This window comes from Dromiciops gliroides, chromosome 1 (assembly GCF_019393635.1).
Source record: "Dromiciops gliroides isolate mDroGli1 chromosome 1, mDroGli1.pri, whole genome shotgun sequence".
Taxonomy (NCBI): domain Eukaryota; kingdom Metazoa; phylum Chordata; class Mammalia; order Microbiotheria; family Microbiotheriidae; genus Dromiciops; species Dromiciops gliroides.
Genome location: NC_057861.1, coordinates 753202813 through 753221738, shown reverse-complemented (window position 1 = coordinate 753221738; position 18926 = coordinate 753202813). Strand labels below are relative to the sequence as shown.

The 18926-nt window shown below is 44.4% G+C and overlaps 1 protein-coding gene across 9 annotated transcripts in view; it reads left to right on the top strand.

Moving 5' to 3' along the window:
• The window catches only part of CACNA1D (calcium voltage-gated channel subunit alpha1 D), a 355589-nt gene that overhangs the window by 272573 nt on the left and 64090 nt on the right, over positions 1–18926 (top strand). For 4 of the 9 annotated variants that reach the window (XM_043981527.1, XM_043981554.1, XM_043981536.1 and 1 more), the window contains exon 30: positions 15090–15173. The exons of 1 other annotated variant lie outside the window; for it this stretch is intronic. In XM_043981527.1, the coding sequence (XP_043837462.1) occupies positions 15090–15173 (84 nt within the window). Of the gene's footprint in view, positions 1–15089; positions 15174–15691; positions 15776–18926 lie in introns of all 9 variants that reach the window. 4 more of the 9 variants (XM_043981509.1, XM_043981549.1, XM_043981522.1 and 1 more) reach the window with 2 other exon arrangements.

Genomic DNA, 18926 nt, shown 5'->3' with positions numbered 1-18926 from the left:
TGGCTTCAAGGCCTTGCAGATGCAGATCTTCGGGGGCATAGTTGTCACCAGAACTGGGAAGTTCCTTACCCTTATGGGCCTCTTGAGGGAAAGGGCTTTCTAACCCCTCCCCCAAAACAACAACAACCATCACCACAGCTACCTGCGTCAGTTGCTCGGCAGGACCTCCCTCTGATTTCTGCCTCAGAGAACTGGGATTTCAGCTACATCCCAGCACCTCTGGTTTATCTTAGTCATTTTCATGACTACAATCTGCAGAAGGTGGGAAAGACCCCCTCATTTGGTGACCAACCCTTTAGACAGGAGCCAATAGTCTGTCACCAGGCCTGTGCTCAAAGCCTTCTCATTTGGACTAGAACCTACCAGAGCTCTCACTTCACTCACCTCGCCTTGAGAACCCAGACTCATTTCCAAGCCACCATGAACTGTGGGCCTACCTGATAACCAGCTTCATGGCAAGGAAGTGGTTCACCCTAAAATTCTTTTTTTTCCTTTTTTTTCTTTTTTTTTTGGTAAGACAATGGGGGTTAAGTGACTTGCCCAGGGTCACACAGCTAGTAAGTATCAAGTGTCTGAGGCTGGATTTGAACTCAGGTACTCCTGAATCCAGGGCCTGTACTTTATCCACTGCACCACCTCGCTGCCCCCCACCCTAAAATTCTAATGGTTTTGTAAGCTCCACGTGAATCATCAGTGCAATGTGGCAGCCAGTGGGGCAGATGTGACCTGGGACTGCACTAAGAAGCATAATTCAGGACTAATGGGGTGATCGTCATTGCTGTTCTCAGCCCTAGTGAGACATCGCTAGAGAATTGTGCTTGGTTCTGGGGACCGCATTTTAGGAGAAGCATTGATCATGCGAGAAGTAGCCAAAAGAGGGCCAGCAGGCTAGTGAAGGCCTTGAGAGCATGCCATCGGAGGGTCTGTTGAGGGAACTGGAGCATGTTTAGCTTGTAGAAAAGACTTAGAGGGCCGTGCTAATTATCCTGAAGAGTGTGAAGGAAGGGGCTTAGACATGGGCCCATACTCCGTCTTCCATTGGGGATTAACCTGCTGCCTTCTAAAATAGGAGTCAGAATCCAGACGCTAGAGATCTGCAGAGAACAAGTCCACCCCTGGCCATAATCATCAGGCTTCTCATGGAAAAGCCATTGAAACGGTCCAGGGGTGACCAGTGGTTTGGGGCAGTGAGGCTGGGCCGAGGATGGGAGATTACATAGCAGTTACCCCCATGGCATTTTCATGAGCCAAACTGCGGCTGAGTAGCCTCTTTGGGGTCTAGGCAGCATCTGTAATCTCTGCTCATAGTCATAGCCACATTTGTCCAAGAGCAGTGTGCTCCAGGATGCTACACCTTGGGGTTGTAAGGTACACACCCTGAGCGTGTTCTGGAGCAGCACCCAGAAGACAGCATTTAAACTCTGACCTGCCAAAATCATGCGGCAGCCCAGGCAGGAGTGAGCTGCTGCTGGAAAGCACCCACTTCTGTCTTCTTGTCCTTTCCTAGTTCAATGTGATTTGAGTTTCTGGTATCTTCCTTTGGTCATCATGGTGTCCTAGAAATGTCACAGGATCTTTTGTTCAAGCAGGAGTTTATTTATAAGAGCTTGACTTTATGTACTTAAATTCAGCAAACACTGAGCACCTACTATGTGCAAGACATTTATATTAGGTATTGTTGAGACAAAAGCAGATCATAGCCCTGGCCTCCCCTGAGAGAATATGACACATGCACAAAGAAGTGCCAACTGACAACAGGGGTGTCAGGCCAGAGGCAACAGCAGCCGGGCTGAGCATCCCAGGGCAGAGGCGGTCAGCAAACACTGATGAGGGCCAAGGGCCAGAGAAACAAAGGCAATTAGCCCTTGTCCTCAGGGAGCTTCTTTTCTCATGGGGGAGAGAAGGGATGATCTCCGTGGAGGCCTTAGCAGTGTGTTTGTGCGCCCTTGGTGTGTCAGGGCTGGGGGAGATCCCCAAAGGCCTCTTGCAGAAGGAGGGATTGGAGCTGAATCTTGAAGGAAGCTGGGGAGAGGAAAGCCAGGGCCTGGGCAGAAGGGCAACCAATGGCTATCATAGAAGGGAGGGGTCTCCAGGGAGGCCTGTATGACTGAAATGGGGGGCCCGGGAAAGTGAGGGGTAGGAAAGGAGGCTGGACAGTGCATGGATTTCAATGGCAGGCTGAGGATGCCGGGCTTAGGAAGTGACTGGGTGACTGGAGATGTTTGTGTGGGAAGACCCGTGGTCTTCTTGTGAGAGGGTAGGGAAAGGAGGACTAGGAGTGAGCAAGCCGGGCTTCCTAGGGACCTCAGCCAAGCTGACGGATTCCTTCAGGAGAGCTTCGGTCAGTCACACCATCCTCATAAAATGATCGTTTGGAAATCACTTTCAAATCTTAAATAGAAACTTGATGTGATTTTAGTACTTGTGTGGAAATCAATCAAAAAACCTGTATGAAGCATCTGCTTTGTGTCAAGGACAGAGCCAGGAACTGGGAGAAAGTACAGAGCTGGCAGAAGGGCTCGACCCTTCTCTCATGGATCTTTCCTTCTCTCTGGCTCGGTTACTCCCCTTAGCCTTGTCTCCTCTGTGACACAAGCAAGTGTTTGCGGATGATCTGCCTACATTAGAGTGTGCTTTGTGCCTAAGGAACAGAGGGAGGCCAGCGGTAGCATAGACCACTCAGCTCCCTGTCTGGCCTTGTCCCAGCACCTCAAAGAATCAGCTGTGGGGAAAACGTATTCCTGTGGCTGAGGCGGTTAATGTGGAAAAGCCGAGTCCTGAGAGCAGCAGGATGGCATCGACCACCCCCACCCGACCTGGCTTCTGTCTCTTGGAATCCCTGGTTCCTTCAGGCCTCACCTCAGGCACCCCTTCTACTCGAGGCCTTTTCTGATCCCTCAGCTGAGTGGGCTCTCGCTGAAATGATTATGTGCCTATTGTGTAGTCAGCTGGGGGTTCTTAGAGGAGCTCATGATCATGTGGGGATACGATGGCAGGCGTGCCATGCCTGGTGTGCTTGCTCTCTCTTGCTGCACTGGTACTGAGCTGACCCAGGATGGAGCTACGTAATTTTTTCTGTTAACAAAAAGCAGTTACGTTGTCTACACGGGCCACACAGAGAACACTAAATGCAGGGTGTCCCAAAAGTCTTGATGCTATTTTAAGCTGTGAAAGCTTTAAAAAATAATATCAGGATAGCTCCTTGTCCCAGGGATGTTTCTATCTAAACTCCATTAAGAAGGTGAGAAGAATGAGATCATGGTGATCATGAAGATAATCCAATGAAATGACATGATTTCCCTATACTAGAACTAGGTTCCAATTAGGTCAAATAATGAATCGTGTGAAGTATTCACATTCTTCACATTTTCTGTGTCCAAATTTATAATTCATTATACATTAAAATGTACCTTTGCTACAGGCCAATGGTAATATGCAAAGAAACATTTAAAATAAGTTTTTATCTGTTTATTAAATGTAATGGAACAGCAACAGATAAGCAAAATCTGTGTCGAGTTTATTATAAAATAACAGAGGAATTACAGAAGGCAAAATGTAAATAATTACTAAATATTAAATAGAAATAGAAACCTACAGTGACAACATGCTGAAAATATTGTTATCATTGCTTCAGGAACTTTGGCCATGGAGACTAAATTGTCTTCTCTTTCTTTAAAGCTTCACGTATGCAGTTGGTAGATCCAGGGAGTTTTATCCACATCTTAGCAAATACAAACACTTCAGTAGACACTGGGGTCAGCAAACATAACTTTGTGTTTCACGCTTCTAAAGCTTGAAGGTATCCTCAGACCCCTTGAGTGTACATGCCTTCGTTTGCACAGTGCCGGCTTCTTCTTCCACTTGTTGTGGATCTAAATGAAGAAGATAATCATTAGCCAGTTCTTTCAAGGGTAGACTGAGCAATACCCCAGACATCACAATTTTCTAATTCATCCAAATACTTGCTTCCATCTTAAGTGTCCCTTTTACCCATTTTAAAGACACTTTAAAAATCATTAACACAACTGTTGGTACCATGGTATATGCCCAGCACATGACAGCCACACAAAGATAATAGGCAAGTGTGTTAAAACCCTCAACTATCTCACATAGGTTGCATTAATTGAATTGTGACTAGCCTTACATGTGACCATACACTATTTTATGATTCTCACTAAATAAAATTTTGCATTATTTGAATTTATAATAATCATTACTTAGCTATAATAATAGGATTATATATCAGAAGCTTACTATGTTTCATAAATGAACAGGGGGGCAGCTAGGTGGCACAGTAGATAGAGCACCAGCCCTGGATTCAGGAGTACCTGAGTTCAAATCCAGCCTCAGACACTTGACACTTACTAGCTGTGTGACCCTGGGCAAGTCATTTAACCCCCGTTGCCCCCCCAAAAAAATTAATAAATGAACAGGGGACAAAATTCCTGTCCTACAAATTCAGACCTTCAAAATATCTTTGAGAATTCACAAATAGTTTATTTATAGATGTTGTCATACCAAATACTCATAACTTTTGAACTATGTTAAACAAAAGACTTTTTAAAAAGAAGCCTGACAGAAGAAATAAAAATCATATGAGAACAGGAAGTACTCTACATTAGCTCTCCCACCCCTTGCTATCTACTATCAGAATCATCACAATGCTATCAGCAAGTCTGTACAAGATGAACTTTTATCTCAATACTTTTGTTCAGTTACCATAACCCATCATTTTATCCAGTAATTTGCCAAACACTAATTTTAAAAGAATAGTATAGTAGCAGGATTGTAACTTGTGCCAGGACTATTTCTCTCTGCTCTCTATCAAATGTACAGTTACAAAGAATGAAAGAATGGTAATAATAGCTCACACATAGATGCTTTAAGGTTGCAAAGCATTCAGCATACATTTTCACTGATCTTTATTAATCACCCAGTGCTGCTGCTGTTGTACAACTTTTACAAATGAGGAAACTGAGTCTCAGTGACTTGCCTAGGGCCATGTAACTCTGTTAGTGAGAGGATTTCCTAGTTCCAAATTTGCTGTTTCAACAACACCAAAGAGCTTCCTCCCTAAACATAAGATCATAGGCTGAGAGCTCAATGACACCAGAGAGGTCAGGTCCAAACCCTGAGTGGAAGGGTCTTGCCCAGTATACCATCTGCAGCAGATGGCAGAGCTGAGACATGAATCTGAAATGTATTGTTCTCCCCACTGTATTGCACTGGCAATACCTGGATTTTGCCTATCTGCATCTGAGGGCATCTTTCCCTTGGAATGAATGGATTTAGCATGTGTGAAATTTAACAAATAGGTAAACTGAGGCATTTCTCTGTGCAAGATAACATTTATTAGAAGGAGCCTGCTGCCTGACAATAAGGGGTCAAAGGCTTGCCTCCATTCATGCCCAGGACCCTGAGCAAAAGGATTTTTATAGGTTTTGAGGAGCACAGAGCAAAGAACAGAACAGGGTAGATGACAGCATGGGAGTGAGGGCTGGTTACAGAGCTGAGGCATAGGGAATGATGAGATTGGCTGGAAGTTTGGTAATGAGGGCTAACAAAGACCCCCTTCTTCCCTCCCAAGAGTATGGCTGCAAGATAGTGGGTCAGACTTCTGTGCAGCAAACCACAGATCCTGGAAGGATAACTTGGTGGTGTGAAGATATTAGAACCAATTCTGTTGTGTTCACAACCAATCCCCAAGGTCAGCTAAATTACTTGAGGCAAGAATAGGTCAGTGATTAGCAGGAGACTGGATTTCTAAACTTAACCCATTACAAGCCACCTGAATTCTGAACTAAGTTCAAAGACAGAGATCATGACTTCAGCCATTAGAGGACAAAGGCAGTTATAGGACAAAATGAATTAACTGTACATAGGATCAATAAGGAAATGATACAGAATCAATACTGATCATTTCAGCTTCAGGGAGTTGATACATTTATTTATAATATTTATACACACATTTGGGTCTATTGCTCCCATATGTTCTCTGGATTAATAAACCTTTCTGGATCAGTAGCTATACAGCTACATTTTTCTGACTGATCACATCTAGTTCTCTCCTTGGACACAAACACAATAGCCTGACCTTAAGGTGATCTACAATTCTCCACCCCCCAAAATCCTGAGCCAGAAAATTGTCCATATAATTGTTTAAATTTGAATACTGTTGTCTCAAGATGTACTCTGGAACAAGAACCAAGTATAGTACAAAACATCCTTTCTAGCTAGAGAAAAAAGAATATGGGAATAAACTCTGTTTTTTGGCCACAGCATCATCTCCATATTTTCTATCAACAGATGATGCAATAAGCTTAATGGGAAATAGACCATTGACTTTGTTTTTTTAAGTTTTTTTTTTTTTTTTAGTGAGGCAATTGGGGTTAAGTGACTTGCCCAGGGTCACACAGCTAGTAAGTGTTAAGTGTCTGAGGCCAGATTTGAACTCAGGTACTCCTGACTCCAGGGCCGGTGCTCTATCCACTGCGCCACCTAGCTGCCCCGACCATTGACTTTTATATCCAGATTATGAGACTTGAGGCTAGTTGAACCAGAAGCATAATTCCCAGACTGGGCAAGAAGAGACACTGGATTGGTTGGTGGGTTGGTTTGTTTCTATCCTGAATAGTCTAGATCAAAGCTTCTTTTTAAAAAAATATTTATTTATTTATTTAGCATTTCCCCCTAGTTACATGTAAAAAAACCAAAAAATTTTTTCACATTAATTTTTAAAAACTTTGTGTTCCAAATTTTCTTCTTCCCGCCCTCCCTTCCCTTCCCTAAGAAATCAAGCAATTCAATTTAAGTTATACATGTGCAGTCATGCAAAACATCTCCACATTAGTCAGGTTGTGAAAGAAAACAGACAAAATAACTTTAGAAAGAGGATCTAAGAAAAAATTATACTTCAATCTGTATTCAGATACCATCAGTTCTTTCTCTGTAGATGAATTGCATTTTTCCTCAGTCCTTCTGGTAGCATCCTGCTTATCATTTCTTTCACAGTTACTATTGCTAACTGTCTTATCCTCCATCCTATTTCCTCCCCTTTATATTTATGCTATTTTCTATCTTCTTTCACCCTATCCCTCCTCAAAAGTATTTTGCTTTTTACTGCCTCTTCCCCCAATCTGGTCTCCCTTCCTTCACCTCTACCCCCTCCCACTTTCCTGAAGGGCACTTGAGTGTGTATGTTATTCCCTTTTTGAGCCAGTTCTGATGAGAGTAAGGCTCGCTCACTCCCCCACTTCTTCCCCATCTTCCCCTCCACTCCATAAGCTTTTTCTTGTTTCTTTTATATGAGCTACTTTATCCCATTACACTTCTCCCTTTCCCTTTCTTCCAATGCATTCCTCTTACCCCTTAACTTTATTTTAAAGATGTAATCATGGGCCAGCTAGGTGACACAGTGGATAAAGCACCAGCCCTGGACCCAAGAGGGCCCGAGCCCAAATCCATACATAAGCCACCCCACCCTGCCTGCCCCACCAAAAAAAAAAAGGATAAACAAAAAAACAAATGCTTTATAGATATAATCCCTTCATATTCAATTCACACCTGTGCTCTCTGTCTAAGTATATTCCTTTTAGCTGCCCTAATACTGAAAAAGTTCTTATGAGTTAGAAGTATCAGCTTCCCATTTAAGAATGTAAACATTTTAACTTTTTAACATCCCTCATGATTTCTTTTTCCCGTTTACCTTTTTATGCTTCTCTAGGGTCTTGTATTTGAAAGTCAAATTTTCTATTCAGTTCAGGTCTTTTTAGCACAAATGCCTGAAAGTCCTCTTTTCCATTGAAGTCCCATTTTTCCCCTGAAATATTATACACAGTTTTTCTGGGTAGGTTATTCTTGGTTGTAATCCCAGTTCCTTTGCTCTCCAAAATAAGATATTCCATGCCCTCCGGTCCTTTAATGTAGGAGCTGCTAGCTCTTGGGTTATCCTTACTGTAGCTCCACAGTACTTGAATGATTTCTTTCTAGCTGCTTGCAGTATTTTCTCCTTGATCTGGGAGTTCTGGAATTTGGCTATAATATTCCTGGAAGTTTTCCTTTTGGGGTCTCTTTCAGGAGGTGATCAATGGATTCTTTCAATTTCTATTTTACCTTCTGCTTCTAGAATATCAGGGCCATTTTCCCTGACAATTTCTTGGAAGATGATGTCTAAGCTCTTTTTTTGGTCATGGTTTTCAGGTAGTCCAGTGATTTTCAGATTATCTCTCCTGGATCTATTTTTCAGGTCAGCTGTTTTTCCAAGGAGATATTTCATATTGCCCTCTATTTTTAAAATTAATTTGGATTTGCTTTATTGTGTCTTGATTTCTCATAAAGTCATTAGCTTCTATTTCCTCTATCCTAATTCTTAAGCAGTGATTTTCTTCAGAGAGCTTTTGTGCCTCCTTTTCCATTTGTCCAATTTAGCTTTTCAAGCTACTGACTTTTTTTCATGACCCTCCTGCATCACTCTCATTTCTCTTTCCATTTTTCCTCTACCTCTCTAACTTTTCCCTCTACCACTCGTACTTTTTCTTCAAAGTCCTTTTTGAGCATATCCATGACCTGAGACCAATTCACATTTTTCTTGGAAGCTTTGGATGTAGGAGCTTTGACTTTGTTACCTTCTTCTGAGGATGATTTTGATCTACCTTGTCAGCAAAGAAACTTTCTATAGTCTGCTGCTTTTTCTGCCTGTTTATATTGCCTGCCTATTTCTTGGCTTTTAACTCCTTCCTAAGGTGTAGTGCTCCTTTCAGGATGTACTGTCCCAAGTTTCAGGGGGTCCCAGGTGGTATGATTTAAGGAGGCGCTCTCAGCCCACCTGGCTTGTAAGTAACCAGGGGCCTTCTTGCTCTTTAACCAGGAAGCAGAAATCTGATTGAAATCTGATTCTCTGTAGTTGCAAGCATGGTGTGCCTGTGCCCCTCCCCGACTGGGTCACTGCCACTCAAGTCTGCTTCCTGAGCAACACAGCAGTGCTCAGGCCTCTGCTCCTGCAGAGACCCCTACTATTTCCCCCTGTCCAACTGCTGGACCCTCTCACTGGTCTGTGAGCTAAGTTTTCTCAAAGTTTCTTAAATGGTGGGTCATGGCCCCATATGGGGTTGTATAACCGAATGTGAGGGGCTGTGAAAAATTTGGCAACAGTAAAAGATTATGTGTACCGATTTTATATATCTTGGGTAGTATGAAAGTTTCTCTGGCAAGTGGAAAAATTTTAAGAAGCCCTAATCTATCTAGATCATAGATCTGTCTAGATCATAGATCTGTCTAGATCATAGACCTGTTTAGATCATAGATCTGTCTAGATCATAGACCTCTCTAGATCACAGACCTCTCTAGATCATAGATCTGTCTAGATCATAGATCTAGAAGGCATTTTCAGAAGCTGTCTGTTACAACCTTCCCATTTCGCAGATGAGGCACTAAAGCCCTGGGAGTCCGAGTAACCTGCCCCAAATCATGTGGGTAAGCCCCAGAGGCGAGATTCAAGCCTCTTAACCCTCTTCCCACGGTGCCACACTAAAAACCTTGAGTTCCTCATGTTAATGGAAGGGACTGAGGGTGCTGAACCTAGAAAAAGGCAGAGCCAGGTGGCAAAGCATGATACATGTGCTCATGTATTCAAGTACTGTTATATGGAAGTCAGATTCAGTCAGCAAGGATTGATTCAGAGTTTATATGTGCTAGGCATTGCAGTAAGCTCTGAGGTTGCAAATATAAGCAGAAAGAAGTCCTCCTAGAGCTCACTGTCTAACGATGAACTTACATAAATGGAGCTGAAACCTCACCTTAACAAAAGGTGTGCCGGTGTCATTGTTGTTACCACCTCTCCATCCTTACTGTACCCTCCACACCCTCTGGTCCAGCCACATTGTCCTGTGTGCTCTACTAGCTGGCCTTCAGGCCTGGAACGCACCCCCTTCTCCCCACAGTCCCTTAGAATTCTGAGCTGGAAGTCTAGTGTTCATCTCAGTGCCAGCCTTTGCCTGAAGCCTTCCCCAGTGCCCCCAACTGTTAGTGCCTTCTTCCCACCAAAATCACCTGTTCTCTCTTGGGTGTATATCATCAGCCATCATCACCACTAGGATCTAGATAGTGATTTTAAGGTTTGCAAAGTACTTTCACATACATTATTATCTCATTTGTTTCACAAATAGATACTATTATCCCCATTGTACAGTTGAGGAAACTGAGGCAAACAGAGTTATGTTAAGTGACTTGCCCAGGGTCCCACAGCTAGCATCTGAGGTTGCCTTTGAACTTGGTCTTCCTGACTCTCGCCCTGCACTCTATTTACAGTGCCACCTAGCTGCCTACAGCTACTTGTTTGTATATCACATACTGTGTTGTCTCCTTGAGGGTCTTTGTGTCCTTATCATTTAGCAAAGGGACTGGCAGAAATGAATTCTTAAGCAGTGTCTTTTGATTGACTGATTAGTTGATTGATCTCACACTCAGATGCTCCACAAGCAACTTTTTTTGAAAACCCACCAGAAAAAAAAATAGGAAGAAGAGTAAGAGTCATCTAAAGGCCTTTTAGGCCTCCTGTCTGCCCCTTGTTTCAAGACATTCTGTACTCGTTTTCACAATTATTTCATGAACAGAATGAGCTGTTTCAGTGTTTTAGAGAGAATGGAAAGTCTAGTTCTGATTCAGGCATTCTTGATTCTTCTTCATGGTGACTCACAAGACCAGACCTGTCCAGGGGGGCATCAGCTCTTAGGGGCTATTGTCACTTAACGAGAAGTCCGAGCCAATAAGCACCTAGCTAGGACAGCACCTTCCCTTTTACTTCTGCCTTTCCCTGATGCTATCATGGGAGCAAGGCTGGGTGAACAGGCCTTATTTGTGAAAACTCTGTGGGAGATGTCAGCTTTTTACATTTGATCTTCCCTTACCCCCATCCTGCCTAGAAATATACAGAGGACTCCAAGCTTAGAAGGAATGAATAAATAAATAAACAAACAAACAAACAAACAAATATATATATATATATATATATATATATATATATATATATATATATATATATGCTGGGTGATAGAGTCAGGATACAAAAATATTTTGACAGGCCAGAGCATTAGAACCAGATCCAATAAGATGAAGTTCCATAGGAATAAATATAAAGTCATAGACTTGCATTTGAAAAAATAATTTTACCAGTACAGGATGGAGCAAGACCTGTATAGACAGAAGTTTGTCTGAAAAATATCTGGGGGTTTTAGTGGTCTGCATTCTTATTATGAGTTGGCAGGGGGTATGTGGCAGCTTAGAAGGTTAATTCCATCTTTGGCTACATGAAGAGAAGCAACGATTCCTACGGAACTTCATCTTATTAGATCTGGTTCTAATGCTCTGGCCTGTCAAAATATTTTTTGTATCCTGACTCTATCACCCAGCATTTTAATTTATTTATTTCTTCTAAGTTTGGAATCATCTGTATATTTCTAGGCAGGATGGGGCTGAAGAGGATCCTCCTAGTCATTGGAGCTGTCCCAAAGGAGAGCAGGCCCTCTGGAGGGGGGAGGTGGTGGGTTCCCCCCATGATGGAATATCACTTGTCAGGGATACCATAGTCGGGGCCCCTTTCCGGTGTTATAAAAGATGACTGGAAAGTCCTTTCCAACTCCCAAATAGTAGGGTTCTCTGAAGGTTTCTGGCCCTCTGTTGAATTGTGGTTTTGTGACCTTTGCTGAAGGCACAAAGAGAAGTGTCCTCTGGATGGCTTGTTTTTCATTTGGAAGCCTTAATGAACAAGAAGATTTTAACCAGCTGGCAGCTAATTTGTAATTTACCAAAAGGTCACCCTAACCCCAAACCAGAGAATCACAGCAAAGAGCATTCAGAGCCCGTCACCTGGAGCCCCTGCTAGACTGAGAGAAGCACCTTACCCCGGAGACAGCTCCTTTGGTTTGCTTAAATGATCTCCATCCTTTAGGAAGGGAGGTCCCATGGAACAGGAGCCCTGGGTTCATGTTCTGACTTTGAGGCTTGCCTACAGCCCTGGCTACTAAAGATGAAAAATTTAACAGGTCAAACGAACAAGGACATGAGGAAAATCCTAAGGAAGAGAGTCAGCAGCCTTTTCCATTCGTCAATAAACCCACATACTTTGACTTAATGTCTCCGAGTCTCAGTTTCTTGACCTGTAAAGTGGAAATGGTTATATATACTATCTACTTCACAGGGGTGTTGCCCAGAGGGCCCTTTGTTAGACTGAAGATGCTCTTGTCCTCTTTGCTTTGAATCCCATCGTGCCTCAAGGGCAGTGCTCTGTCCCAGCACTGAGCTCATTACTGTTCTGAATGGACAGCTGGGAAGGGGCCACAGATGACCGCTCCCATGCAGAGAAGCTGCCCTGTTCCTTGGAGTCTGTCTTTCTAGTTTGCTGGAAAGGGAACTTCTTTTTCAAATGGATTTTCTCCTCCTCATCTCCCACAAGGGTGTGCCTGTTCATCTCCTGAGGACTCATGAAGGCAGTTCAGGCGGATTCTCCAAGGTAGACTTTTTGACCGCCTGGGCTTCAGACAGACTAGGGCTGGCCTTCGAACAATGAGGACCTTTCTATAGCACTTGCATGCTTGCAGAGCATTCTCTGCAAAGTTCATTTTAGCCAAATGTCACAAGGACTTGGTAAGTTGTACACACGAGGAAACCAAGGAGCAAAGATGTGTGTCCAAAGGGAGGGTTGAGCCCAGGTCTTCTTGACTCCAAAAGTAAAACTCTCCACAGAACACTGGTTCTTCCTGCTCTATATGACACTTAAAGGTAAAATAGATGTTCCTCTCACGGTCCATCAGGATTTCAGTTGTCTAAAGCCACAGGACACCTAGTTCTTTTCTGCCCTTCACTCTGGAATAAGAATATTGGTCAGATTTGTATCGTATCTGCTTACTCTCTTCCAAAGAATTCCAGCCTGTGGGTATAAAACCTTGAAACCAGACATTTTGTAACCTCCTGGCACTACACTCAAGCCATTTTTGATGGCTCCTAGGTCATCTCGTCCAACACCCTTGTTGTATAGATCTGGCATCTGAGGCCTAGTGAGCTGAAATGTCTTGTCCCATTTTAAGTGGCACAACAAGCATTTCCACCTGTGTCCTCTGACTCCAGACCAAAGAGTTGCCTCTGGGCCATGCTGCCTGGCCAGCGTAGCTCATTCTATGTCATGGATACAACATGAATGTCAACAGAATGACATTTATTTCAGAGAAGAGAAAAATCTCTCCCAGCCCAAGTCATTCCTTGGAAGGCTTCATTGAGGAGGCTTTTCAAGACCTTGAATAGGATTTGACTTGTTAGAGAAGGGAGAAATGTGTTCTAGGTATGAGGAGGAGAAGAAGAAGAGGCATGAGAGCAAAGAGAAGCCTGGCGCATGTCTGCTGGGCAGGGGTAGGAATGTGCCATGGGAAGAATCCAGACAACCCAATGGGGAGGTTGTATGCTGGTCTCCTCGTGGCCACTTGGAGCCTGGTGGAGGTGTCAGGGCACAGCCAGACTGGCAGCAGAGAGCTTTTCTAGATTCTGGGTGTAGGTAGCATGGAGGGGAGAGGAAGAGAGGCTGGGACCCAGCCCCTTTCCCCCCATCCTCCCGTCTCCCAAAGTACCTTCTGTCTAAATGCTTCGTGTGTGCATATGTATATGTGCATACAAGAATGACTGTATTTACAAACTCTATATTTATGCTGACCATAGTTTTGTATGTACCTGCTGTCTCCCTCATTAGAGTGTAAACATCTTGCAAGCAGGGGTTGTTTGTACTCAGATAGCTGGAAAGCATAGTGCCTGGCACATAGTAGGCTCTTAATAAATGCTTGTTGGTTGACTAATCAGCTGAGTGACTGAAGCAAGGAGATCACTTACTGCAGTAAGCCAAGTGAGGTAACTAGACCCAGTCTAGGGTGGTGGGGGTCCTGAGTCTGAAAAGGAAAGGATGAGCCCAAGAGGAGAAAGGCAGTCATTGGCTGAATGGACAGGATGAAGCTGATATTGATCCATCCTTGTCCCAATTTATCATTCTGTGACAAAAGGGAAACATAGTAGACTGGTATTAATTCAAACATTTATTAAGTGCCTACAATGTGCTGTGCTAGACCTATGAGTTATTAGTATTTTAGCACAAAAGTTTATTAGATTATTTTCAGATTGACTGCTGAAGTAAGAACAAATTTAGACAAGTGGTGGGGAAGAAGAAAACAAATGTACGAGGCTCCTTGAGAAGCAAGTTCTACAAGAGGAGAGAGAGATGTCCAAAGGGAAGGAAACACTTGGCTTTGGTCAGGTGTGAATCAGCCTAGGATTTTTTTTCTTAATTTATTTTATTTTTACTTGTGGCCTAGGATGCTAGCAGAGATCTGGTTAGCCACCAGTTGGGGGAGAGCTCCAAACAAAAGGCATTTGGTATTGTTGCTCATTTCCATAGGCATTTATTTCTGCATGTGAGTTACCTTCTCCCTTTCTTCCTGACAAGCCTGGCAGGGTATGCTCAAGAATATCCTTACACCAGAAAAACTTTTGCTGCTGCTGCCGCAGCAAGGGCTCCTTCTGGGGTTGGGGGTGGGGGGAGCCTCTTCTCCCTTGGATGCCTTGTCAGTGTAGGAAGGAAAAAGAAGGTGATATGCCTGAATATCATTTGAACAAGAGAGGGAATAACATGATTGATGCCTAGGGCTTGAGGTTAGGAGAGCAGAGGGAAGCAGGAAGGTCTCTTCCACTTCTCTCCTCATTCCATTTCTTTCTCCATTGGACTGCTGAGGAGGTGCTGCATCATTGCTGAGAACGTTAGCTGAAGCCCTGACACACACGCGCGCGCGCGCACACACACACACACACACACACACACACACACACACACACACACACACACAGAGTCCTCTGAGTGCCTTTCCTTCAGTAGACAATATTGTTGGTTCCATTTTGGCTTTCCTGTTGGCCCACCAGTCTAGTTCGATGAATTCCATCTCTCCCTCCCCTCCCAACCCCCAACAATCTGCAATAGTCTGCAGGAGTAGGAATTTCCCCCTGTAGGTCAAACGGCATTTGGTATGTGATCATAAATGTCTGCCCCTGCCTGCTCTGTTCAGGGATATTTTAGTGATGCCTGGAATACGTTTGACTCCCTCATCGTTATCGGCAGCATTGTAGACGTCGCTCTCAGCGAAGCAGATGTAAGTATACACCCCTTGCGTTGGCCTTTGCCTGCCCTGTGCTTCTTCCCTCTTTGGTTTGCCTCCCTCTGTCTTCCTTCTCTCCCTTCCCTGCAGTTTCCATCATCTGGACAAGTCACAGGTAGCAGTTTGACTTAACCTAAGAATCCACAAGGAGGTTGTTCCCAAAGCCCTGCCTTTGGGGAGGACTCTGATCGCTCGATCCTCACAAAACCTTTCTCCCTAGGCATCTTCTACACTTGTAGCTCACGCTCGAGCCTCCCAGTTTTTGGGGAATGACATCTTTACAATCATCCTGCCTTCTAGCCTCTGATAGGAAAGGGGGCACAGCTGCTCATTTCCTGATTTCTGAAAAGAGACTTCGCACAGTGCGGACACACTGCTCTTCCCAGGAGAGTGGTGGAAGCTCCCCAAGTCCATGCAGGGAGACCGGGTTGTGCTCCTCTAATAGTGTCCTTTCTTCTTTTTTGTCCCCTGTGCCTTCTCTTTCCGGGGCCTTCCTGGACGCTCTCTAACAGCACTATTTCACTGATGCATGGAACACTTTTGATGCCTTAATCGTTGTTGGTAGTGTTGTTGATATCGCTATTACGGAAGTGAATGTAAGTAGCAAACTTTGCACATTATCGAGTAAATGCTGTCGTGTTTACACACGCGTAAACATGGCCCCAGGAATCCTTGCCTATGTTAGGCATTAACCTGGAAGCCAAATGTAAATTTAGCACTCTTAAAAACAAATCTCACCAAAAATGTATGAGACAGAAACCAATTTGGAAAAAAAATTCCGTATGTTAATGGAGGACCTGGCAAGATTTTTCCAAAGACTAGGTATAATCATTTTATTTGGGAATTGAACTCCACAATTAATTAGCCACATGGCTTGAATACGTAGGCCCTCACATTTTCCATTTGCTAGAGAGGGATAATAAGACTTGCCTCCCGCCCACCTCATGAAGTTGCTGTAAAGGTGACGTCCATTTCATCCTCACTGAATCCACTGTATGACACTGGTTTAAGCCACAGTATTCTTCAGCCTATTGAACTGGAGGTGCTCCTCCGAAGTCTGCCAAGGAGCTCTTTTGGGTGTCAGCATGGGAGGGAAGGAAGCTGCTCTTGAGAAGAAAGGTTCAGTTTTGAGGTTAGGAGAGCAGAGGGAGGCAGGAAGGTCTCTTCCACTTCTCTCCTCATTCCATTTCCTTCTCCATTGGACTGCTGAGGAGGTGCTGCATCATTGCTGAGAATGTTAGTTTTGTTTCTTGCCTCCTCACCCCAAGTGGTATCAGGGGTGGTGAAAGAGAGGTTCATTTGCCTCACCTAGAAACCTCCTAACACCAGCCTCCCAGGAGAAAGGGGTAAGGCTCTCACATCCCATTCTGCTTAGCCCAGGTAGATGGATGCCTGCACCTGAAACCTGATGAGCTAGGATTGAGAGAAGCTTGGGGGCACATCCATCAGGTGTCACTCGTGTAACAAACTGATCAAAAACTCACTGTGTGCTTGGCGCATTTAATTTCTCAATATTCTATCATTTCTTGTTATTTGCAATGTTATCTGAAACATTCTGTGGGCCTCCCATGCATGATTCAGATATGGCTTGTGTGTCGGGTGGGCCTTCCTGATGCAAAGAGATTTCTTCTTGCCCCCCTGCCCCCAGCATGGGGCTTGAGTCTTCTTCATTGTCTGTTTGCCTCTCTTTGTGGGATGAACGGGTGGTTCTGCACAAGCCTTGAACATTGGTCCTTGGTTTTGAGGTGCCTCACACAGAGAACATACAGCAGAACCTTCTTGCGACCCTTATGTCTGAGAGCAGGATGGTGCTGCCTCCAGGCCTGGGGGAAAGGGAACCCAGCTCAGGTTCAAGAGGCTTGCATCCTCATCCACATCCTTCTGCTGATGTTCTGACCCACCTCGAGCAAGTCTCTTGCCACCCTTAAACTTTAATTTCCTCATCTGTCAAATGGGATCATTCCTCCCTAGCTTAGAGGTAAAAGGTGACAAATGTCTGAGAAACCATTCTGAAGAAAGTCAGACTGCTGTAAAGAAAAGTGAGAGGATGACTTTACCGACTAAGTCAGAGTGAGGGAGAAGTCCTGTGTAATATCCCAGCATCCAAGGGGCAGGATTTTATCATGGGGCTTTTAAAGGGTTTGATTGTGTCTGAGTGATGGGTGTGTAAAAAAGCCTGAGTCACCACCACAAAGCCTTGGTACATCAGACCGCTCTTGGGACCAGGTATAGGCACTGGATGCACATCTCAGTTTCTGACAGTTGCAGGATATCAAAGCTCATCAGCTGCAGCTCCAGGCACTGTTTAAACCAGCCCCATCTTCACCCCAGGGCATGGGTGAGGCTCTGGGAGGCAGTGACCCTTCCACAAGCCCTCACTGTTGCCACACATCCTCCAGCTTTTCGTCCTTCTTCAGAGTTGGCTCCTGCTCACCTCAGTTTTCCTGCAGCAGACCTTTGACATTTGGCTTCCCTTTAGAAGAAAGGAATTTCCCCCAAGTGCTAAAACAACCTTAGTCAGAATTCTCTTTTCTCTCATTTGTCCCATTTATCCTTGGCCGTTATGTTCTTAGTCGGTTATATTTCATCCCATCAACACCAAAAGCAACGTCTTTGGATGGGAGACACATCTGTTGACTCGTGTGGTTGGCAAGAGGTGTTTAGCTGGTCAGAGTGTTTACCCCTGCTGAATGAAGTCAATGGAACACAGTCAGTGCCTGAATCCAAGGGAAGGCCAAGACTGGTGGTCTTCCCATCTGGGCATGTGAGGGAAGATTGCCTGAATTTTGCATCACTCCCCAAATCATCCACACCTTGTTCCCTAGTGGGACAAAGGGCAGTGACTGCTCCCTGTGTTACAAGAGGGAGGGGAACAGGCATTTATTAAGTGTCTACTATGAATGAGCCGGCCACGGTGCTAAGCACTTTCCAGATATTGTCTCATCTGATTCTCACAGCTCCATGAGGCAGTTGGCTAACAAACTATCACTGTCCCTAATTGACAGTTGAAGAAACTGAGTCAATAACTTGTCCAGGGCCACACTGCAAGTGTCTGAGGCTGGATGTGAATCCAGGTCTTTCTGATTCCAGGCCTAGCGCACTATACACAGTGCCACCTAGCTGCCGTAAGAGGGGATGAAGAGACCCATTTCCCCGGGGTCGGGGGTGTCGATGGCAGTGATGGGGATGATGTCATCAACACAACAAAGCCAGCCCTGTGGATTAGTAAAAGGGAATTTGGCTGAGTTGGATTATATAAGCCCCACCCTGTCTCCCTGTTGTCCATTCTGGTTGGAGTGGGGCTCCCAGGTGGGGTTGTCACCCTTTTCAGGAGTTTCCTGGATCTCTTCCTTCATCCACAAAGGAATTAAGTTCAAAGAATGCTCTAAGCCAGGGGCCCTTCATTCAGTCTTTGGAGAGCTTTTGACAGAGTGCCAAATGTAGATGGGGAAAAAAATTACATCTTTGTTTCAATGTAATTGGCTTTGTTATCCCATACATTTCATTTCATGTGTTTAATAGCATTGTTCTGCTGAAGGGGTCCCTGGAACAAAAAAAGGTTACAACTCTGCTCTAATATTCCTTCTCCTTTAGTTTCCCCTGCTATATGTATGAAGCAGGATTCACCCTTGGGTCACCAAGCTGTCAGGAGACCCCCAGCACAGAGTCCTCAGACTCTGGCATCCCACAACCTGATAGGACTGGTCAAGAGTGAGGAGGATTTAGTGAGTCCAAGGTCACCCTCCT